This window comes from Egretta garzetta, unplaced genomic scaffold (assembly GCF_000687185.1).
Source record: "Egretta garzetta isolate BGI_Z169 unplaced genomic scaffold, ASM68718v1 scaffold72, whole genome shotgun sequence".
Taxonomy (NCBI): Eukaryota; Metazoa; Chordata; class Aves; order Pelecaniformes; family Ardeidae; genus Egretta; species Egretta garzetta.
The window spans coordinates 804,885-829,650 of record NW_009259032.1 but is presented as its reverse complement, the minus strand read 5'-3'; the positions used below and the strand labels follow the sequence as shown (position 1 = coordinate 829,650).

Here is a 24,766-nt window from a genome sequence, read left to right as displayed (position 1 = left end):
AACTGCATTTTAACTAAACATTTTCAGAGATATTTGGACAGTAAATGTATTACAGGAGACACAAATATAACATGCCAGTATATCTAAGTGTAATGACTAGGTCAATAAAAGAACACTATCCTTCCAGATCCATAGTACTCTGAAAAAATGTACAAAAAAAATGTCCTCTTTTTATTGTGCTGGATTATATCTTGTCTTTGATCTTTTGTTAACAACCATGATCATTTTTGTAAACTGTTTTAGTGTAAGATTACCAATCACTCATCTAGCAACCACTTGTAGATGAAAAATTAGGTATTCACTTCATGAAGAGTGAATATATTCAAACATTTGAAGATGATCAAAGGACAATCTAGCTGGAAAAATACAAGAGTTTTTTCTATTTGCTTATGAATTTTACCCAAAAATTCTCTGATGCTTTCCTCTATTTGAAAAATGTGGGGAAAAATATTCTGATCAAATCTAGTGCTCTGGGCAATAATCTGAAAGTTTTCCCCCAAAGTACTGGTGTTTCTCTTGCGTACACGTGGCCCATCAGTACAGTTTTCTGCCCATGTTTTTTTCCTGTGGGGCAGTTGTAAAACTGTAGAGATTTACTTATGCATAAGCAATGTGTACTCGTGAGTAAGGAGCATGAAAGCATCCAGGAAGCATTGAGCCTGCTGTGCAGTTTGTATTTGCATATGGACCAGCTGACTGTAACGAACGCGCACAGTCCCATTCAGGCATTTGACCAGCTGTGGTGCCGGGCTGTCTTGTACGACTGGGAGAAGCTGAGGGGCCATCTCAGCTGAAAGGCTTGGCATCACTGGACTGCAGAGAGTAAAGTTGCGCAGGAACACACGATTTCACTCAAGAGAGCAGAGCATTCTGTTCACGAGTTATGTTCAAGAGCGCTCTGACAGTTCATGAACAAATTATTTATTCAGCAAGCTATAACTGAAGTTTACCAGCTGAAAAGTGGAAACCATCTGGTTTCAATACTGATGTCATTTTAGCAGCGCTGTTCTCAACGGAGCATGAAAGGCTCACAAAATGGTCAGAGATAATAGAGTAACAGGTTAAAATTGATGATGATTTGGAAATGGCCGATGCTATTCAGTATTCTTGTGCTTTAACACTGAATTCTAGGCTTCTGAAAGAAAATAGCTCCTTGTATAATATTAAATTAGATTGGAAAAATGGTAAACTAAAAAAAAAAGACCTGTTTTCAAGGTCTGGGATAGCCAAGGTACCAAGTCCATGGAGAAAAATTATTCAGCATTGGCAAAAGACTAAGCACTGGTTTACAGCTTGTGATGTTTTACAGGACATGCTGCGTGTCCTTGGTCACCTGGAAAAGCAGTGTTTGTATGTACTGTGGTCCAAGGCAGATTATTTTTTTCCTTCTCTGGAACACCTATGTAAGCTTTTCTTTTCTTTATTTATTTATTTCTATAAAAATACCTAGGGAATGAGAGATTGCCATGATAAAATAATGTGGAAGAGATTAGAATTCTTAGCTTTCGTCCTTAACTTATGGCAATTTCTTTCTCATTATCAATTCACTGTAGTCTCTAATTTTCTGAGAAATAGTCACAGATCATAAAGTAACAGGTTAAAATTGCTGACGATTTGCAGATGGTTGTTAGGTCACTGAGTAAAACATGGAAATTAAGTGGCACTGGGGATACTTTCAGAAGTGAGAAACAGTAGGGAACCTTATCCTTTCTTTCTTATTCAGGTATTTTAATAACACAAACACTTCGTTCTCGCCTGAGGTAATCTTTTTTTTATAGCAATGAATGCTTTCACGATTTTACACATATTACCAAACTTACTTTGTTGCCTCTCCTTCCAACAGTTATTACGAATGTTGGACACATAATCCTCTTCCACGCTCTTTTCCACTTTCTGTAATGACACTCCTTTGTATTCATTTCTAAAGTCCTTGTTGACATAATAAACGACACCCAAGTTTTCTGTCTGCATTTTTATGGTCTGCCCTGTACTTCTGCAAAAAAGGAGGGAGGGGGGAGAGAGACTAGATATTTGAATTTTTTTTTTTTTTTTTTTTAGAACACAAATACACTTTTAAAAAATATTGCTATTACAGAAGAACAGCACATCACTGAATTTGCTGTTTCAAGACAAGTAATGAAATGAATGGCTGTATAATCTGCCAGAGGATAAAACTACTACATTTACCTGAACACTAAACTTCTGCTGCTTAAACCCATGATCTTGAAAAAAAAACCAACCCCACTTTAGTAAGACTTCATACTTCTTTAGTCAAATTTCATACTTCATACAAGTTTCATACTTCTTTAGTCAAGTATAAGCTTTGGTAATAGAAAATTACATTCAAACTCAACAGAAAGAAACACAGGTCGCTATTCTGTAGCAACCCAGTACAGACATCTCTATTGTAAAGTGTTTTCTGCCAGCCCTGACAAATCCATTTTCCTGCTGGTATTCTGTGGATTAAAAAGCAAAGATTGCGCACAGACATTTTAGCAGAGAAGCATTTATAAGCATCACAACAGCTTAACTGCAGAAGGGAAAAACATCACACTCAGAAATAAAGAACTCTGAAAAGTAAGAGAGGAGAAAAGAAACCTTTCTGTTGTGGGGCTGAGAGCTCTGCAAGGAACTAAGGACCTTTAAAACAGTTGTGGCAAGTGGGCTAAGGCTACTAGCTAGTTCCATATTTGATTAAAGTTATTTATTTCTCTCAAGGAAAAAAGGCTTATATATCCTACTGTACAAAACAGGTAAGTTTCACTAGTAAATTTTTTTTCAAGAAAACAAAGATAAACTATTTTACCATCACCTAGAATGAAGCAAAGAACAGACAATTTCCCCAGCCACCATCTAGTTAAAAAGTTAAATAAGGACGAGGAAGCTGCTTTCAAGTACTTCACTTGCTACAAGCACAGGTGACCCCTAAAAGAATAATGAGCCTTAGCAGGTTTCAGGATTTGATTGAACATGCTGGAGATGCAAATGCCTTTGCAACATGTTACGTTGCATGGACCCACTGCCTTGTATTAGAAGACCTCCTAAACTCCAAGTATTGCTGACCTCTTTTCTCCCTAATGTCCTCACAGCATGTTCTTAGTACCTGACTTCCAAGTTCTGTTCTGCTTTGTCTATACCTTCCTGCCCCTTCCTCACTGTGGGAAATCAAGGACCAACTAACAGAAGACTCTCTAAAATGCTTCTAAGTGAGAAAGGATGATTACAACATCCTCCCCTCTGTTTTAATCTAATGTAATCAAGCATTACTTACGATCGTGGGTATAAAGCGTAAGGAGGGTTAGATACCATCAACTGGCTCAACAAGGAGACAAGGATCAACACAATAATAGGCATCAGCTGAATGAACATAGAGAAACCTCCCTAAGGAACAAAAGGTATGCAGGTATTTCATAAAACAGCGTCAAGTAAAGAGGTGCATTTGACAAGATTTAATGCTAAGCGTGACTTTCTACTTTAAGCATCAAAAGCTGCTAGGAAAACTGTAACTACAAACCTGCAAACACTGTGGTGTTAACTTCCCAATGCATGCACAATATTCATAGAGCGCTCAAGCTGCAAGAGTGCATAGGTTAGCATGTAGCCACAAGCCATTACCACATGAATAGCTGGATTCAGTTACATCGTACACCATGATTTGGTCTCATTTATACAGTGATATGTAATTATACAGGACTATATATAATTCATATAGATGAATCCTGAGCCTTAAGCAGAATTCCTACCTCAGTCCAAATACATTTTTAAATGTAGACAAGGATAAGTGACCAGAATTAGTGGCATATTTAGGCTAATACTACACCAGTCACGGGTAGGACAGTTACATCAAACAACAGATTTACAAAACCAGGCTATTATCTTCTCAAATTTGCACATCTATTTACCAATCAGTAAGACTGCCACCTGCCAAAGTTTTAAAACGTGTAACTGGCAAGTACAAATCCTCCTCTACAGTAGAGAGCCCCTGTACAGTCACATCACTGAAAGCAACTACCAGCAAATTTCACACTCCACAGTCTGAAGTCAATGGTGCTTAAACATACATCACCCCTCTCTTCCTCCCTCTCATGTCCACTCTGACGGTGCTGATTAGGATGACTGTAGCCAGCACGACCATTAGAAAATGAATGTACACTACCTAAGGAAAGAAATAACCACTTTTAAATAATGTAAAAAAAAACCCCAAAACTATTTAGAGGTCAATACAGAAGCAACAACATAAAGCACTTAACATTACTGCACAATGACACATAAAATAACTCAACTTTATGATATCTTACAATTTCAAAGTTGTTTGAAATAAATATTTTAAGTGCTAAGACAACCGATTCGTTATTTCAGGTACCGCAGAATCACCATAGTAACCCCAAAGAACTGAACTCACATTTTTGGGATTTAACAACATTTAGGGGAAAAATAAACTGTGATGCAGATTAAAGAGTTGGGGTCCGAGGCAGGTTGGAGGAATTTTACCGTTTTATAATGTCACAAACTCTAATGCCACTCTGGGCAGTACCACTGTATCCCGATGATTATATTGATATATACAAATACCTGTTGGAAAGGCCCCTCCAAAAAACATGTTGAATAGATCCTCTGGAGTAATATCTGCCTCACAGCCTCTATGGAAGTTGAATCTACCGTTGCTAGGGTGATTGCATGTTTGCTCTTCGCTGCCTGTAAGGTCATACTGCTTTCGTTTTTCTGGATTACTCAGCACAGCATACGCATTTCCGATTTCTGAAGCAAGGAATAAAAGACAACTCCCATAAATGAAAGGTAATAGTTATTCCAGCATGAAAATTGCAATTTCAAAGTCAAGAACAGGCAGCGAATTACGTCCTTCACTGTATGTTACAAATCAACTATAGTGCAATGAGGTCTAGAAACATCTCTACTTTTCTTAACATAGCTTCCATGAAGTTTCCCACCAATGCTATTCAAAGGCCTTTTATCCTGTTGAGCTGGTCAGAAGGCAGGAGAGCTTTGATCCTTTTTCTAGGGCAACACCTACACCTGTGGAAATGTTCTCTCTCCCTGCAATTACAAAAAAAGCATCAGGCATTACAATGAAAGCTTTGAAGTGGGGTAATTGCAAAGTTCAGTTTGCTCTAGAAGCCTATCTTAAAAACATCACAGACTCAGTAGGTTTTCTTTGTTTTCATTTAGTAACTGGTGACTTCTTCAAATGCATCAACTTTATTGTCTGCGAGAACATGAATGTATTTTTCTACATGCTTCTTAAGATATTTTATGGATTACATTAATAACATGAAGTTTTGCATGACTTCACATGACGAGTACAGCATATGTGCATGACAGGAACACGTGTGTTCCTGAGGTTGTCAATATGACCTCAATGTTTGGAGTGCCTGACCTGGATGCTTGTCCCTGTACACACTACATTATCACAAATGAACAACTTCAATTCTGACAGTAGAAAGGGAAAAACTGAGTTAGGCAAGCATGCCAAGAATCAGTGTGAAAAGACCACAAGCTCTGCTGACTTTACACGCTTTGACCCTAGTTGCTGTGCAGACATACGGCTCTTGCAGACTGAAGGAAAAATTCTGTTGGCACTCGATGAACAACCTTCACTCAGTCGTCATATCTTCATTAAACCCTTTCTGCTTTCCTTTCTTCTCTCCCCTCCAGGCCTCTTCAACAAAAGGCTTCTTTTGCAGCCGGCTGACATAAGGCGCAGGGATTATGTTTTTCAGTGCTGACTGCTGTTGTGACCAGCAGGTCGAGGGAGGTGATTCTGCCCCTCTACTCCGCTCTTGTGAGACCCCACCTGGAGCACTGTGTCCAGCTCTGGGGCCCTCAACATAAGAAGGACATGGACCTGTTGTAGGGAGTCCAGAGGAAGGCCACAAAGGCGACCAGGGGGCTGGAGTGCCTCTCCTATGAAGACAGGCTGAGAGAGTTGGGGTTGTTCAGCCTGGAAAAGAGAAGGCTCTGGAGAGACCTTATAGCGGCCTTCCAGTACCTAAAGGGGCCTTCTAAGAAAGCTGGAGAGGGCCTTTTTACAAGGGCATGTCATGGTCAAGAACAAGGGGTAATGGCTTTAAACTGAGAGGGGGTAGATTTAGATTAGATATAAGCAAGAAATTCTTCACTATGAGGGTGGTGAGGCACTGGAACAGGTTGCCCAGGAGAAGCTGTGGATGCCCCATCCTTAGAGGTGTTCAAGGCCAGGTTGGATGGGACTTTGAGTAACCTGGTCTAGTGGAAGGTGTCCCTGCCCATGGCAGGAGGGGTGGGCTAGACTATCTTTAAGGTCCCTTCCAACCCAAACCATTCTATGATTCTATGAAATGCCATCAGTCATCAAAACTTCGTGAAAGCTGCAACAGTATAACTTCAACACAGGCAAATAAGACTATGGCTTTGCATAATTAAGGTTTTCAGCATTATCCAATCTAAAAAAAAGTTAATGAGTCTTAGCTATGTGCCTTTTAAGATGACCTTAGAAATAATCATTAGCAATTCCTTTAAGTGGAAGGGAAAACCCAAAGAAAGGAACCCTGGTAATTTGCACTGAGAGCATGATATACACTACTGACACCAAATATTGCTACAAGGTTCCTCTGTTACTCAGCACAAGGATAAAATTGGTAGCGACAATTTAGATTTTCCCAACAACTAAGAATTTAGGGAAACATAAATCAGGTGACTGCACATAAAGCAAAGACACCACACTGTCATGGTATGGTCAGCAATCTTTTTCGACTCTTTGTTATTCACTTTTCATTATCTGATGCTAATTCACAACAGATTTGATCAAATACAATTTTCTTTAAATAAAGGGCATAAAAAAAGAAAAAAAACGGCTCAAAAGTTTCAAAGGAACGATTTTTTTAAGAAGTTGGTAAAAGAGATTCCGAGATTAAAAGTGATTGTATTTGCACAAACTTTTTCATCTAAAATATAACCTCAGGGTTGATTAATACAACAGAATAGTAGTACTAGGTAGATCAAAATCTAAATAAGCACCCTAACATCAAACTCAATTCTGTTTTCTAATGTGACCTTTCCTTAAAATAAAGCGTTATTGTGAAATAAGAGCTATTATTATGAAAGTCCTTTTCTCAGCTGGATGTTAGAAACTTTTAAAGGCAAACTAAATCATAAATTTGCTTGGCCATATAAAAAGATTACAATAATTTCAATATGAGAAAAATGCTAGGCTTCATTAAATAATTTTTAGTCAACAAGATTCCCCTACAAAATTTTTTGTTCATTTACTCGTTTAGTTAAGAACCAGAAAGTGAAATTAAGCCGAAGAAATCAAACTTGTACAAAGCGCTGATGTTAAATAAAAGATTAAATAATAAGAAACCGATTTCTTATATTTTAAAGATTATTTAAAATGCTATTAACAAGGAAGAATTATTTTATTCATAGGGCTGGAGACAATTTTATAAGAATAATACCTTTTTTAGATAAAGCCATCACATAGCTGTATTAAAATAATCATTAGCAATCAACTTTCCTGCTATGTTCTAGCTACTTTTCATCTGGGATTGTTAATATATTATTATAATTATCCCTTAAAGTCTGTATCAGAAGTCTTGCTCAGGACTTTCTCCCCTCCCCCCCCCAAATTTCAAATTTTTATCCTATTGATTTTGTCAAATGTCTGCATACAAACCGCACACAGGAAAAAAACCATAAGAGATGTATCACAATCAGACTGTTCATTTATGCACAATTGTTTCCTACAGATTCACATTTTTCTTCATCTGCATCTGAGATGAAGGTGCAGTTTTCTTTAAAAAGCTTTTCCTCAACAGTTTTCCTTGTGCGGGGCTAAATTTGGCATCCTTAGATCAGGTAAAATCAGACCATAAATTTTACCTAAGAAATGGTCAAAGGCAAATATTAATAAGGCCATGTTTGAATCCAAGTGTTTTTGTGTGGAAAAAGTAGTAAAACTACAGACGTACAAGGACTTCTAAGGAAATGGTAATGTAGCGTGGCATGTGATTCAGTAAAAAATGCATTTTGATATCAAGTACTATTTTGGTTTTTTTGAAGCTCAAGTATAGTAAAGATTCAAGATAGTAAGATTCACTTGACTACATTAAGTCAATAGCAGTAAAAAAATGCGATTGCTTTTCACAGATCAAGTATTTGCTCCCTGTATCTGCAAATTATAGTCAATACTCTGAAACCAAACCCTACTGCAAAAGTCCATGTTATTTATCTATGTTTCTAGGTATATGAAGGTCAAATATTTTCTTGGATAAAAATGTCAGTTTGATATTAGCTACTAAACACCACATTGACAATTCTGTAAAAAGGCAAGCGACCAATGCAGATGAATTTCTTTTAATCTGACAAAGTTTAAGCATAAAAGAAATTTTAAGTAAAAAATGGTATTTTACTTTTAAAAGCCTCTGTTGCTCCAGGTGCATGGTTTTTGTCCGGGTGGAATTTCAAAGCAAGTTTTCTATAAGCCTTCTTTAGGTCTTCTTCACCTGCATCCTTTGACACCCCAAGGACTTCATAATAATTTTTACATTTCTTTATACTGCAAAAGAAAACGAAGTAAAATGTTGTAAACAAAAAGAAGTAAAAGTAGTATGTTAGAACATAGCTGCAATTGAGGTAACACATTGCACTGATGCAAAACATCTCTCACTTCCAATATAAAAAATAAAAATAATCCACTCTAGAAACAAAGAATGCCATATTTCATAATAAACTCACTATTGAGCACAATAACCTATTGGACTCAAAATTACTTACTACATACATTTATTTCACTACTCCTACTGTAGAACTACTACAGCTGTAAGAAAAGGTTTCAGTTTGCAATTACTATAGCATTTCCTCATCCCCAATGATATGAATATTGCTGTTAATAAGGCATAAAATGAAGATTTCAAGTTTACTTCACAGAGCTGGCGGATAGGAAGACCTGTTTTGACTGTCAACAGCAAATGCACTTTGGTATGCATGCTATCGAGCAAAACAAACAATACCTCCCTTTCTCCAAACAAAAGTCAAGTCATAACACCATTCGAGCATTCACTTTTCAGGGAAATAAGGCACGTGGGAATACCTCTGCTGCTGGGAATGCACCTGGATCTTAACAAACTTTCTGTAAGCATTTATATAAATTCAAAGAAAAAATAACAGCTCCAGCAATTACAGATTCAGCTCATCTCATACGCTCAATGTAGCATTTTTTAAAACTCTAAAAACTTGGAAATATTCTTCCTGTGGGCAGTCTCACCCAGACGGGAAAAGCAAGATCTGGAAATGATGTAATGATTTGGTATACTTTGCAATACTCCAAAGAGAGAAAGAGCAGTTACAAGGGACAGAGAGAATGTTAATTTTATGTGGGCAGGAAGAACTGACCAAAGCAATGAATCAAACCAGGTTACTTGGGTAAGAATTCAGAAACTTAGAAAAATAAGGCTGAATTGCAAACTTGCATTGCAGAAAGTGAGGCACACTGACATTTGGTGCATATGAAAAGGACTGGTCTGAGCAAGAAATCGAAATTACATCCATAAATATTTTAAAAGCTCCGTGTGACTCTCTTCACATGGCTGTAACTGTGTCCACATTCTCTTAAATGCACAGATTTCTACGTAAATATAGGTTTAGTGTTACAAAGACTATATGCAGGGCAGCCAAGTGGAAAAAAAAGGGGGTAAACAAGCCTTTGGCATTTTCATGAAAGAGGGATGGATACCCTGTAATTAAGGAATGGTAGCATCAGAAGTACAACCACACCGTGTGTGTGGTCCTTCACAGTTCACAGATTGATCAAATCAAATTTCATTTGAGGGATCCCTTTTCCTGTGTTCAAATAACATGAGCTTTTATGGAAGTCTCGGTGTAATGCTCACAAGAGCACTGAATTGAATGTATGCAGGCAGCTGCCAACACGAGCATCCTGTGAAATAAATATAGCTCATTATATTGAAGTCACGTTTAATAAGCTCCAGTTAGGAAGCTGATAAAGCTAACTAAAAAGAATACGGTGAATCCATCATCAAGAAAGAATGGAAAGAAAATACATTATATTATACTCTGAAAACTGGAAACATCTGTTTGTTAATTTGTACAATAATAAAAAATTCTGGTAGTGTACAGATCCCTTCTGCAGGGGGATCTTACCTTAGCCTCAAGACCTGGATTACGTACGAACTGTATCAAGAACAGATAGCTTTATTTAAAAGCATAACAGTATCATATTAAGCTTTTATTTAAAGAAATTGCTATCGCAGCATCCAATCTAACTACTTCTCTTCAATAATTCAGATACTGAATTATCTGTTTGTGGACCAGACTCTTCAGAACTTGGGTTGACATAAAATTAAGTAGTGAGTCATCAATGTTTAGCAAAGTTGTTATTTTATTAGCATTAAAGCTGTAGTGTTAAATGTTTGTTCAACTGTTTTTCAGCACCATGCATCCTCAACAACTTTTTCCCCCAACAACATATGGTCATTTCTCATGGAAGTAACAAACATGAAAAAAAAAAAAAAAATCCATGAAAGTTTACTACTTTGCAGACCTGGTATGCATTCATTTCACAACTCTAGGATGCAGAGAGGAGAAAAACGAAGGGGAAAAAAAACCAAACCCAGAACAACCCAAGAAATGCCAAACTGTTCTTCTAATCCTTAAAAACTCACCCCTGAGTTTTTTCCCCATTCACAACCAGTGAAAGTCCCTCAGTGGGAAACCCTCATGGAAAAAGCAGGAATTTTTTTTTCAGGTATCAGACAGAAGACATTCAGGTCAGCACATGGCCCACCAGCTTCCAACATCACGATCTGCCTAGAGCCAGTGTGTCAAACCAGAGCTACCTCCTGATGAGAAAGTGCAGGGAGAAACCTGCCTTGTGGGTCATACAGCACTTGCCCTCCAAAGGGCAACCGCCCTCCATGCAACAGCTATCCTGAACCTGGTCCACAAATGAGCTATTGTTATTTATTAAGAGCCAAGCATTCAGCCAAAGTATAACACGTTTCTACTTTCTCTTAGCAAGTCTTTGCTAGCAATTGCTTTGTTAAACAAAAAATTCTACAAATACACAAGCATCTCTATTCCAACAGTCCTGATTTTGTATGAAGTTATCATCCAATATTTCAAGCACATCTTCTATCAAATCACCCTCATACCCCTGACCTGTTACCCTAGGCTAAATGGCCAGTCTCAGACAAAGAAGCCTTTACGAATTTGTGACAGCCGCCCCCGACCTTTATTCTCCCTTGCGTGTTCTTGTTCAGGACGGGCATGCTCACAGCGACACTGCCTGCAACAGACCTATAACCAATCCTCCACATCATTTACGTTGCCCTCCTTTCTACTGCACAGGATCAGCGCTGAGATCCATAACCCCTGTTCACTGTGTAGCCTGTTGTCACCTTCAGATCTCAACCAAGCCTGTGCTGGCTCTTACAAACCTCAGCAGCAAATACAAGCTGCAGGTACTCTGTTGGACAGCCTGGGGAGCACGGCCGCATGTGACTTCATGGCGAATCATGTGGAATACGGACATACGTATGGCAGTTTTGCAGAGTTTAGCCAGACTTTGGATTAGGCAGATCAAGCTTTAAAGCTACAACACATTAAATGATTGTACAAAAGCACAGGAGCCAAACTCCATACGTAAGCCCGGAATTCTCAGCAATGACCTTGTGTTGTGAAGCCCTTGCTACACCCTGCCATTAGACAACAGTTTTTTTGCTTTGCCACTTCAAGGCAAAAAGCATCTGGACTGTAAGTAGCTAGCATCTAGTTAATGCAAAGTTTCCTACAGGGAGTTAGTGACTTCTGCCAGGAGGTCCCTTACCGATCACAATTCAGGGCAATCATTACAGGGTAACTGCTCTTTTCCCCTCTCAGCAAAGCCCATGCAAGTTTTGCACTAAAACTTGCACTGCAGCAGCTTTGTACTGGGGATGATGGGACAAGCAAAGATGATTAGAATGTGCTTTCTAATTAAACGAAATTAACAGCGTTTGCGGTGCACTCTTGAGAGGCAAAACTTTAGTGCATCACAAATGCAATCTGGTAAGTCAGCAGGACAAACTGTACAGGATCACCAGGGCAACCCTCCAGACCCTCAGCTCATTCACATGCTGTGCAGTCACCAAACATCAAACCCTGTTGGAGCACACAAGATATCCCTCCTGCACCTTGAAGAGACAGAGATCACGGGCTTTGCACAGAGATTCTCCAAGACTTCAGTCCTCTTCCTCCAAAACTACCATTGTCCTGATGAGAAATTTCTCTCCAGCTGCTGGGAGCTGTTGGAAGCCATGGCCAATCCGATCCTTGTCCCTCAGCAGAAGCAGGCCTTTTGGGGCATATTCCTCACCCTTTGTCTCTCATAGACTGATGTCTGACAACCCTCACTCTGCCAGAATCCCTCCCCTGGAGGACTGAACTGTCCTGTGGAGATTTGTCACGGAAGGGCAGATGGATGGAAGTAATCATCCCCTTCCCACTTGTCTCCTATTGCAGGCCACACAACATTGGCCAGCAGAAGCTGGGAAAAATTAAAACCAGTGGAGGTTTTGGAAAAGACTGATCACTGCTGTTTCTTACGGCTTTTAACTGCATCTGAAACCCCTGTCCTGCAGCACTCTCAGCATGAACAACTAACTTTCTGAAAGCTGCATTTCAAATTGTTGTTTGTTTGGCTTTGCTGCGCTTCAGGCACTGAAGTCCCTAGTGCTAATTTTCTTGCATATGTAAACTCCACACAGATGTTTCTTTTTAAAATTGCAATTTACATATGACTGGCTTATGGACTGCCCCTTTTGTATTTAGTGGGGTTTTTTTGTTGTTTACTTCCAGCTTATTTGAAGTTTGGTGCTTTTGCTGTTAATTTGTTTGGGGTTTTGTTTTTTGTGAATTTCTTGTGTTTTTCATTCCTGGTTGGATCACTTCTGTATCTGAATTACTATAAAATTATTTCTGTTGTTTAGCTGATTTCTGTCCCTGCTGAATCGTTAGTCCCCTGCCGGCACCTTGGCACTGTCCTTCTGGTTAACAGATTTGCTGGCTGTTTTAGGAGAGCACATTGCTGGATGTTCCTGAAATAATATCTGACTTTTAGAGAATAGACTTCTCAAACAGCATGAGGGCAAGCGATGGCCTACATTCATCCACAATCTGTTGACAGAGGTATCTCGTCATGACTTGCAGAGCTCCACCTATCCCAGCTTGCAGTCGACAAGCCACCTGCAGTAGAACTGGTCAGCCAGCTTCAAACTGCAGCGCCAGCCAATTCTGCCTGACACTGAGCTCCTCTCCATGCTCTGATGGCTGAAGGGAAAGGAAGCCCTTCAGGTCCTGAAACATCTGCTCTCACCTGCAGAAATTCTGTGGCTACCACCACTGGTTCTCCTGTGAGTATAAAATGATGCGATCCTAGTGCTGTGCTTCTTGTTTCAAATCTGCAATTCAGATTAGGTCAGCATCAACAGCTTTTATCGGGTTAAGAAAACCTATCAGAGATGTTTGCATTTCTGTATCAAATACCTGCAGTGATCCATAATCATGAAGTTTTGAGTATGCCTAGGTATTTCAAAGGGCCTTGCAAAGTCTCTGTCTAGATGCATAGTGACCGCCCAAAAGACAAATACTTGGACCGCAATCTCCAAAACTTGTGGTGGGAGTCACAATTACTTCTCCCAATGGTAATCTGAACAGAGCAGCACGGCGAGCAGCAATGTGAACATTAGTGACAAAGAACTGAGCAAGAGGAAGCTACACTGACATCTGATCCCAGAGCTGAGCAGAAAACCACAGTCAAATGCAGACCAATTTCTACATAGGTCAAGTTTCCAATGATGCCAGAGGGCCTGATGCAAATGGAATCTTGCAGCTGAACTAGGAATGTGCCAGCCACAGTTTGGATGACATCAGTGTGGTCTGCAAAAAGTGCTCTAGGTTGGGAAGAGAAGGTCACAGTGCTGTTGAGGAACTCAAGCTGGTACCAGCATACCCCTAGTTTCTGAAACAAATGCACCAAAAGTTTCAGATATCTGTTTTACTGACAGGTTCAACAACACATTAGGGTGCTTATCTTAAGTACTTTACTCGTGGATGTACCTGGTCAGTTTGTTTCTCCTGTGTGTATTACGTGAAATATTCAAGGCTGTGTCTACATCAGTACTTTTCTCCAGTTTATTTTAGCTATAAAAAGTGTAGATTAAAGGCAGGAGCTTTCTGACAAAGTCCACCATACCTTCTTTGCCACTTTTCCACGACAGGCTCTATGACCGTGATTTCCACCTTGACTTTCTCAACCATTCAACTGGATATTTCAATTCACGGTAGTTCTAGCAGCCTAATTAAAGGCATGCCCTGATTTCTTTGCTTTGTTTTTTTAGCACGTGTTGATTGCTCTTATTATTCCACTTTCAGTTAATTATCTTCTTGACCCTATGTTAAAAAAGTAACGATATATCTCTTTTTGCTGAAATCGCAGAATTATCAGCAGAAGGCCTGGAAAAAGTCACATGAATTACATTCCTTCTAGTTTGATCCATGAAATGCGTAGAGGCAATTTTTTGGTTTACTCTGTGAATTCAAATCAAGTTGCTGATTATTCTCAACCACTATTGGATGACATTTAATACTGCTTTGCAAGATTCCTACAGAACTCATGCCTCTATTGGTTTGTTTTGGTTCTAGCTCAAAGATCCAAATGTAAAATTTCATTCTTGTCCTCTTTTCTGAGGGGCAGGCACTGGCAGGGCAGGAAAAGCAGTATTCCACCACAGTTTTCACAAGACTGCAATACAACTTTAGCATACTACTAGTCATGGCGGTTATCTTTCAGATGTCAAAAAGGTAATATGGAATATATGCTATAGCTTATTTACTAAAAAAGATACATCAGACACCATATGAATTTTAAGGTCATTTAAAGAGAGTCTGTATAAAGTATATGACCTATCTATATCTCCAAAGCTATTTTTTTTTTAAATCATGCAGTAGACATGAGATAATACGCACTTCACAGCACAAAAAGAAATGGGAAAGATTAATACACCGCAGGCAAATGATCTTTCCTGTTGCTTTTTTTTTAATTCCATGCTAGTCCACAAAACCTTTCCAAAGGGTCTGCACGCCTGGTGTGAGTAGGCAGATATGATGATCAGAACTTGTTTGAAAGTAACTAAGAACTCTGATAACTGTAATCCTGATCAGCACTACTTCTTCAGTTGTTTTAAGTGAACTAAAAGAAAAAAAGCTGAAGTTTTCTTACTTACACAAATGTTTAATTTCTTTATCTCAGCAAAAAATGCCAATAACCTACATCAAACAATGAAGGAATGGCTTTAAAGCAAAGACCACAGAATCCAAAAGCAAATTCTCCCTTTTTTGTAATGCACACGATTCTTATGCACTTATCTTCAGTTGACACTGCTCAGACAGCTTTCAATTGCCTAAAGACTTCTAGGGCACTTGCTCTAAAAAGACTTAAGTCTACTGTAGGTTCTAAAATATTTCTGCTCGTCTCCTGTCAATATCTTGGATATGCAGGTCACCTAAAGCATTAAGGCAACTTGATCCAGCCCTCAGTGACAAGATAAGCATCATTAAGAAAAAAGATGCATGTGCTACAGATGGTATTTTCAAAGCATTTCAATTCAAAAGTAACAAAGTGCTTTTGGATATCTCAAGCTTCAAACTGTCATGCTGAAATAGTGAGTGCCGTTCCCACAAAGAATAGAGCATCACCCAGCACTTATGCAATCAGTGGAAAGATATTGCATCTTATGCTTCTCCCTGTGAGGTAACTTGTTTTCAAGCTCATGTAATGCTCTACAGAAGTGTTATGGTAGCTTGCTAGTGATCAGTGTCCCCTGTGTACGTGGAAAAAATAAAAACAGCACAGAGGTGCTTGTTTGTACTCATACCTACCCACATTACTAGAGTAACCCAAATGAAAATCAATGCAGTTAAATTAGTTACACTGCTCCAAGCGCATCTTCATGATGTGTCTTAAATCTATTGTCACAGCAAATTCAGGATACCCGGACAACTTCAGGAACACCAACCAGTGATTCAAGTCAGAGAGCTCAGAGTCAGCCCCCCTGTCCAACTGCTCACTAGACCTTATGAAAAAAGAGTTGGAAGGAAATGGCATGCGCCGTTAAATCAGGAATGCTCTCTCTCAGTCTATATTCAATTACTAATACAGAACCAAAAACTCCTAGAGGGAAGAATACTTAAGGATAATGACCACCTTTCAAATCATAAACATACAAAACAACTTAGTTTGACAGAGTCAAATTCATTGTAAGATTCAGAATTTATTAAAAATTGAAGATTTTGCTACCTTGCTACCTAGAAATGTCTTTCCTTACAGGAAAAAAAAAATCAGGCATGAAACACTGTTTAAAACCACCTGTTTTCATGCAGCATTTCTTTAACCAATTCAAAGGTCTGAAAACCATTCCTCTGTGGTACGGCAGAAGCATATGGTGGTGACAAGCATTACTCTCTGAAGAATACCCTCCCCAGAGGGGCGCATTTCATTTAATTGGAAAAGTCTGGGGTCTGACAGAAGCAACAACATATGCAGCCTGTCATGTTTCCAACTAGAAAGCCCATTCTCACTGTGGTTTAAACATGAACTTTCCCTCAGCTATCATCACTGACTGTGTTATATTTTTCCATTAAGTTTTAGCCCACTGTTTGTATTTAATCCTGCTCTCCTTGGCAAGGCGCATACATTTTTTAATTCTTAACCACAAATTTTCTAAGTGGAGTGTTGATGTCACTAACTGACAACATGACAAATGTTTCAAAACTTCCAGCAAGAACTGGGGACTTGCTTTGTTGATTACTGCACATCTAAACCAAAATTCAGTCTCTCTTCAAAGGTTTATAAACTACTATACTAAAGCATGGTAGCATCACTCAAGCTAAGGTCAAGATACTGTTTTACCAACTGATTTTCTAAGTGTTATGTAAAATACAAACAAACATGGGTTGTTCTGCAAGCTACTACAATTGCTTATTTGCAAAAATCTGGGTACTTTTTAAAACCTCAAATTTTATATTCACAAAGCAGATTGTGGAAATAGGTCCTAAGAAGCAACATTGCATCAAGATTATCCTCAACGTGCAACTTCCATGAATACCCCTAAACTCTGGTCTGATCTCAGCAAACTGGATTAATTTTATCTAGTGAATCCCTTCAAGGGAGCAATACCCAATACCATGAAAGCATACCATGGAGAAAAACTGGCTCTACAACAACATAGTTTTACTCAAGAAGAAGGCGGCAACATTACTTTCTGCTAAAACAAACAGACAAGAAGAACTTGCAGGGAGCCTGATGTTACAGCAGACTGCAGCTCGGTGGCACGTCACGGGTGAGTGAATACTGGCAGTAATACAGCCTTCCCTGTAGCAGCTTTCTGAGAATATGTTACATGTCTTAGTTTGATCTAAGCCTCATTTTACAGAGGACTTCTTTCTGGATATTTTGTCTCACATGCACACAGACATTTTGCATTACTTTCAACAGCTAATATTTTAAGGTGGCCAAAAATGTACATGCCGATTCAGGTTTTACTTTAGATGTATCACGAAGGGCAATACCACTAATTACAGAGATGATGGTAAATGAAAAGCTCTACTAAGTAGCAACACCAAGAGAATAACCAGGCCAGAGATGCTGCTGTCTACCTGCCTGAATGCAGAACTGCTGCATCAACAAAGCTGCTCTTTCCTCACTGTTAACACAGCTGAACAGATTATTGAACTTCAGGGAAAGATCCCAAGGTAATATCAACAGCAACATACATTTCACACAAAAAAAATTCACATACAAATTTCTGCTTTGCACAACAGTTCATCCAATCTACACAAACTGGGAGACGAGGGCCTCTTGATTTCCATTCTTTGAGCTCCCTTGAAAATATTTGGGCTAGGCTGATCTGGTGGGTTTTGAGGTGCGCAATTTTAGAGTGGCTGTATCCATATTTCTTTAGCAGAAATCAGGGCACATCAAACAATATTTTTCTCACTCCCACAGCCAAAAAGTGTGTAATGATAACAGGACTTAAGAGCCACTCGCCTCAAAAGGGCATTTTTATTGATCTTTGTTCCTTTTTGCATATCCTCCTTTCCTGATGTGACCCCATCTTAATACTACCATGCTGCATGATGTCCAGACGGTTTATAATACAACTTAGACTATGTGCTTCAGTGCTTCTCAGATACCTGTACCTCCACAATGAAATAGTTTTAACACTGGTCCAAGACCAGCCTGTACAGCCAGATTAGCTTGAAAATAAACTTTAGGAGCATGTAATGTAAACTTAGATATCACAAGTATAAAAATATTTAAGAACAGAAACACACTCTCCTGCAAGTTGTAGTATAGAATTTTCACCACTTCTTCCATTTAACATGAGATCTACTTAGTAACTATTTTGAGTATTTTCTTTTCAAACCATCAAGGTTACTTTATATAAAGATGAGTATCATCTTTCTTGCAGAAAGTGACAGCATCTCGTACTGTGTTTAAACCACAGCAAAACTCTCCTCTTCCTTTTAGTCACAGTTCAGTACAAGTAACCCCTCTCAGCTAACCTTGAATTTTCTGTTGCTTCTTTAGACGCTAGAGCTGAAAGCATAAGTACATAATACACAGAATGAAAAGCAGTGATGTATTTAAGCGAGGCCATACCTGAATACTCCTTCCATTTGGTCTTTGGTGTAGCCTTTTCCACTTTCACCTGCAGCAGATGCATTGCTCTCCTTCGTGCTATTTGGCTTACTTTGATCATTGCTACTGGCTGGTTTTCGGCAGTAAGCGCCTCCCCCAGCAGTACTTCCATTCTTCGTAATAGCTTCCAACAAAACTATAAAACAACAGTATATCATATATCATTATAGGCATTAGTGATTAAGTCGGGGCTCTCAAGTATCTTAAATGGGAGCACCACATTGTAAAAGTCTAGCTGCTACATCCTCCTTCCTTACTGATCACCACTTTGTACCACAAACATTTCCGAAGCCAGTCTAGTGACTCCTTTTCATGGCAAAACTATGGAAAAGTGTTTCAAAACTAGTGGCTGGACTCCCCTCCACCTCTGCCAAGGTAATTTAATACTGGAGAGAATTTGTCCAGGACCTTCATTTCTAGATGGTTTTTAGAGGCACTGAACCCACTCTTTGGGGTGAAAACGTCAGAATACCTGAATAAGTGACTGTATATAGAAAAGAGGAACTAACCTAACACTCTAAAGAACCTGCAAATTATTCCATACAGAGACCAAGCCCATCGCCCGCACATTTCAGTTGCTGCAGTACATAGCTATTTGTAACCTGAGCCGTCAGTGGCCACGAAGTGATGCTCTATACCCCTTCCAGGCAATACCAGCTGAAATTCAAACTACTGTTAAATGCCACAGGTAAGTCAGGACCAGCCAACTACAACCAGCTCTTGAGACCTGGATCTTGAAAACCAGCATGCTTTTGCTAGATCTTGAAATCCTCTTTCCTTCCATGTTCCGACAGATCTCAAATTTAGCAATTTTAATAAACCATCAGACACTAAGTTTTCTTTTTCTTTCTGGATATAAGCCTGTATTTTGGGGGTATCTGTCTTACCAATAAATCAGAAACAGTACCATTCTAATTTAAGAGACACATAGCATAATGTGGATCAAAGATTATGAAATAGTCTGTCTTTCCTGAAAAGAGATCCCTTCAGAGCAAGACGGCAATCTACATAGGCCAAATTTGTTTCATAAACAACTGAGAGTTACTATTTGCATAAAAAAAATGCCCTAACAGAAATTCCCAAGGAAAAACATCCCACTTGATCTGAAAGCTTGTTATAGCTTTACTATTAAAAACCATTTCCTTCCAGATGCTAGAGAAAAGAAGCCTGAAGGATTTTCTTCTAAATCTAATTAGAAAATTTCTCCTCCGACTAGCGTGGTCTCTCTTATAGCAGCAACAAACTGCAATCCTACACATCATAGCCTGTAACTCAGAGAAGCACAGGGAAGAAAAGAAAGCGGAGCTTTGTTTAAAAGGAAAAGAACCACTTCCTTAAGATGTGCTTCTTAAAAACTCTTCAGTATTTGCTTTTACTTATTAATTCGCTTATTACCCACTGGCCACAGCAATCTGAAGTGCTGCAGATGAATAGCTACACTCAGCCTGAACAAGAAAGTCAGCTGACTTCAGTGCTTGTGCCTGCCTCAGCAAGACTCATAATTGATCAGATCAGGCTTTTTACTGCAGAAATAAAGAAAAGGCTAACATTTAGATGCTGAGTTGTATACCGAGAGGATGTTTTCACTACAAATGAAATTAAGTTCTTGAAAACAGGAGCGCTATAGTTGCACTATGGATTATAGCTGAAGCACATACCCAAATATTTGCAAGTTTATTCTAATACCATCCGTTACGACATTTAAAGTTCTGAGGTAAATGAAGTAATAACAACTCCAACAAGCTGACTCTGTCTGCAGGCTAAGAACTACTTAAGAACATAGATTTGAACAGACAGTGCCCTCAGAAGGAAGAATATTCAGTCCAAATGTGCTCCAGACAAGTGATAACCGAAAACAAAATTCTTCTTTGTCTGTTCTGTGACGTTAGATATTTAATAATGCTATCATGTGGGATCCTATCGAACACGTGACCCTGACTTAGCCTCTAGAAATAATGCTTACTCAGCAGTTTTGCAAATCCTGCCTTTATATCAGTACTGCTCTAGAAATCACCCATCCCTGCACTAATGCTTGTGCAAAATCAGTAGTAGCAATAACGGTAGAAATGCAGGTATAGACAACAGTTTGCATTTCTAACGCCCAATGTCTCTTTCACAGCAAGCTTAGCTGGTAAGTCTTTTCAAGAATTGGTTGGGCTGCAGCACAGTTTCAACATTACTACCTCTTAATCACCTTCTCGGACCTTCCATCCCCATAACAGAGCTGCACCGCTAAGAAAACAGTGCGGGACACTTGGAAAAAAAAAATAAAAAAAAATCTGTAGATGTTAACTTCTTAAGAGAGCAGGACACAGCACATATAAACATGCTATTGTTCTACGTTGAAAAAGAAAACAGTACAAAGGGTCTGGGGCCATCGTCTTCTTCAAATAAGAGATATAGTTCAGATATTCAGAAACAACTTTGACTCTTCCATGAACTGCTGGTGTAAAACTAGCTGTTAGAACTGTCGTAATGACAGCATACTAAAGAAAACTTTCACTGTGCCTCTAGGTATTTTAAAATAGGACACACAAAGAACCAAAGACTTATTTTGTTAGCAGATAAGACAACGACTCTTATCTCCAAATGTGTCTGAAGGCTCTCCTGTGTGTACCCTTACCTGCTGCTGAATGCAAGATTCTTGCACTGCATTTGATTCCATTATGCAGAGTTTCAAGACCAGGTTGGACGGGGCTCTGAGCAACCTGATCTAGTTAGCGGTGTCCCTGCTCACTGCAGGGGGGTTGGACTAGATGACTTCTAGGGGTCCCTTCCAACCCAAAACATTCTATGATTGTATGTGCTGACCCACACTTTCACTTATGCTGAATTCAGAATTCACACCAATGTGACACCCTAAAAAAACTAAGCTCACATACTCCTGAAAAGTTTGTTTTTACAGGCAGTATCAGAAGTAGCGCAAGAGAATCTTAAGAAGCACTGAAAAATAAAGCTGTCCTGAACGTCATTTTCTGCCTTCAACTCCAAAAAGAATGGCACCCGAGTTTGAAAAGGAGATCTTGTCCTTTGTTAGCTGTAAATCCACTCTTACAAATTGTTTCCAGACAAGCAATTAATTTCCATTCAGTTGCAAGACGAATCATTAGCAAAAATCATAATCAAACACTATCTTGAACAGCTGAATTGTAAAACAACTTTCTAGCAGTGACGTCAGCATGAACACTGCTACTATGAAGTCATTAGCCAAGTATCATTAAATAAGCACCAACCTTACATTTCACACTAGTAAAGCCTTAAAATAGCACCGCTGCAGTCAGCGTGTTTCAGGCAGAAGCTTTGTTTAGCAAGACTAAACTTCACTGATGACTGAACTAGTGCTGAATGCACTTTAAATGCAAATGTTGCCAAACCCAAACCACACACAGTATTGTTTTAGAGACAATAGTTAAAACCTGCTCTCTGTCCTTTTACAATCCGGGAGGAGGAAGTTCCCATCAGTAAAAGGTTCAGCATTACCATTGTCATTGCTTTTATCACTGATGGAACATCTTTTGTGAAGTGGTGGGCAATTGTTCCCAAAATGATAGGAAAGGTATAACCCATGAAGCATTCGTGACTTCAGTGACAAATTGGTACAAACTACCTTCTAATACATACCCCCCGAAGAGAAAATAAGCGAGCACAGTGACAACGGGGCTGCACCATATTGTCCTATCACCATATACACCCAGCTCATTATGACTGTAAAATAAGAATTTATGTTAGAACTAAGAGACCTCACAAAACCTTAACTGTTTCCTTCTCTTGGGTATGTACTATGACACATTTTTAATTATCTAATGAACTGCTTGGGTTGGGTTTTATTCTAAGTGGACCCCCTCCCTGCTTAATTTATCTAAAAGATGACAATGAGGTAATGAAGCAGTAATTCCATTTGTTCTTCATCAGTATAAAATTCTAGTTCTAATTTATTGCACATCTTCCAGTTCCTATCCTGAAAACAGGAAATTCTGCGCCCCTGCATCTTAGTGCACTTTCAACAGGGTTATTTAAGTGCCTCAAACTTAAAAAAAAAAAAAAAAAAAAAATAAAATCAATGAGTTGGTGTTGTTTTGGGAGGAAAGGGCTGAGTTGAAAAGAATTACCAACCTCCACAGCTAGAAAACTGAAGCACATCAATATTACAAGTTTACAGAGTCCCCTAATTTCTAAGTACCTAGTTCAAATCAGGCCTAGGGCCTGATTTTTTTCAGTGGTATTAGGGCATCTGCAATTCTCATTAGCTTCAGATGGAGCTTTAACTGCCCACCAGTTCCACAAATCAGGCCCTTGTTTCAAGCTGAATACCTGAAAAATGAAGCACAAACAATTAGCCATCACTAATGGAAACCGAGTGAAGTGACTTATTTAACATCACAGAGAAATTCTGTGAAGCATTTAGTTTCAATACACAATTCCCCAGATTACAGTCCACTACCATAACCACAGGACCATCTTCTTTTCACCAGATCTGTAACTCACTTGTGACATACTTTGCTAATTTCCACAGTGAATAAAACAAGTGTCCTACAGACAATAGCCTAATTAGCCACCTATTTCTTGCGCTGAATACTTTACAATGGTGGTTATGTAGTAGCAGTCCTACTTAAAAGAAAAAAAACCCCGAATACTCAAAACATAATTCAGATGGAGATATCTTTTTTTTTTTTTTTCCTGAGAGCTACTGTAACTCTTATTTTGGAGGTATAAGACGGTCATAAGCTATGTGAAGCAGACAAAGTTATTCAATTTCTGTGGTGGAAGAAGCTGAATTGAAACCTTCCTGCCCATTGACCAACACAGCTTCCAAAAAACATGTCATCTTCTTAAGCCACAGAAACACGGGGGAATAGGGCAGACTTCTGCTTGTTTTTATTTCAGAGCGCTGTCTAATGTGGCAAGAATATAAACAGTGTCACATTCTTGATCCAAAGCAACGGTTGCCTTCCTCCAGGTGATTTACCAGCAACATCCATCCCGTCTTGCAGGAGAAAAAAACCAAATAAACCACCCACTCAAAAAACCTATATACTATAAAAAAGAATAGAACTGATGAGGCCTTTGCTTATTGTTTGCATATAAAAAGTAGTCAGGAGATAAGAGAAGACAGAAAACTTTCACTGAATCTGCTCACCTGATTTAAAGGTTTTACTATAGAATAAAATACAGCACAGAACACTTCCAGTCAGGATTTCACCCCAAAGTCATGTTCCAAACATGGTAACTCCTGAGGCCTTTACGGCAGTACGGAGCACTGAAGCCTTCCCTATTCCTTCCATGGCATAGACAGTGCACGCGAGAACCAGAGGAACGCAACAAGTCACTGCTGCGTTCAAAGGTACTTCAAGCTGACTTCTGACGCTGTGTGACAGGAAGATTCCAAGACAGGTAACAGCTCTGCATACATGGAAAGCTTACTATCGTTCCTTTTAAAAAGTCATTTCTAAACACTTTTTGCTAGAAAGATGCTAATTATTCTCCAAGTTTTAGCACAGAAGTGTCTGAAGAGCCAATTAAGTCACAGGGGGAGCCACCTATCCTGTTTTCTCCAGGAAAGTTAAACCCCTCTGCAATTCCTACGTAGCTACTGTACAACCAAAAGGGAAACGACACCGAGAAAACCCAAGCCAGAAGTAAGTTAAGAGGACGAAGACACTGCCCAGTCGGGAGCAGCAGCTCTTACTGCAAGATTCTAATTCACAGTGACAGAGGAGAAGCCAGCCCAGCCTGCCTCGGCCTGGGGCCCAAGGTGTCCCGCTGTTAATCGGGTCTAAGCTTAGTCTGTAGGGCTAGGCTTGCACTGACGGCTCAAGGGAGGAGGGAAATGCAGGCGAGGAGTTGGGAGGGAGGTAACCCTGACGCCAGCGGCATGCACTGACGGGGGAAATCCACCTGCCCCAGGCGCTCCGCCTGGGCACCTCAACCATCGCTTCGGCCCCTTCTCTTCCCCAGCCGAGCCCCCCACGCCGCCAGGGACCCCAGGCCGGGCCGACCTGGGGCAGCGCCGTC

The 24,766-nt window shown here is 39.4% G+C and overlaps 1 protein-coding gene across 1 annotated transcript in view; it reads right to left on the bottom strand.

Annotated features, from left to right (window-relative positions):
• DNAJB14 (DnaJ heat shock protein family (Hsp40) member B14) overlaps positions 1 to 24,684 on the bottom strand; it is a 27,125-nt gene extending 2,441 nt beyond the window's left edge. Inside the window, exons 1-8 of the mRNA XM_035890348.1 lie at positions 24,637 to 24,684; positions 22,868 to 22,883; positions 18,716 to 18,890; positions 8,409 to 8,554; positions 4,573 to 4,758; positions 4,062 to 4,156; positions 3,272 to 3,381; positions 1,821 to 1,993 (exon numbers count right to left, since the gene is read on the bottom strand). Of these exons, the coding sequence (XP_035746241.1) occupies positions 1,821 to 1,993; positions 3,272 to 3,381; positions 4,062 to 4,156; positions 4,573 to 4,758; positions 8,409 to 8,554; positions 18,716 to 18,890; positions 22,868 to 22,883; positions 24,637 to 24,684 (949 nt within the window). The remainder of the gene's footprint in view (positions 1 to 1,820; positions 1,994 to 3,271; positions 3,382 to 4,061; positions 4,157 to 4,572; positions 4,759 to 8,408; positions 8,555 to 18,715; positions 18,891 to 22,867; positions 22,884 to 24,636) is intronic.
• Positions 24,685 to 24,766: the final 82 nt, after the last annotated feature.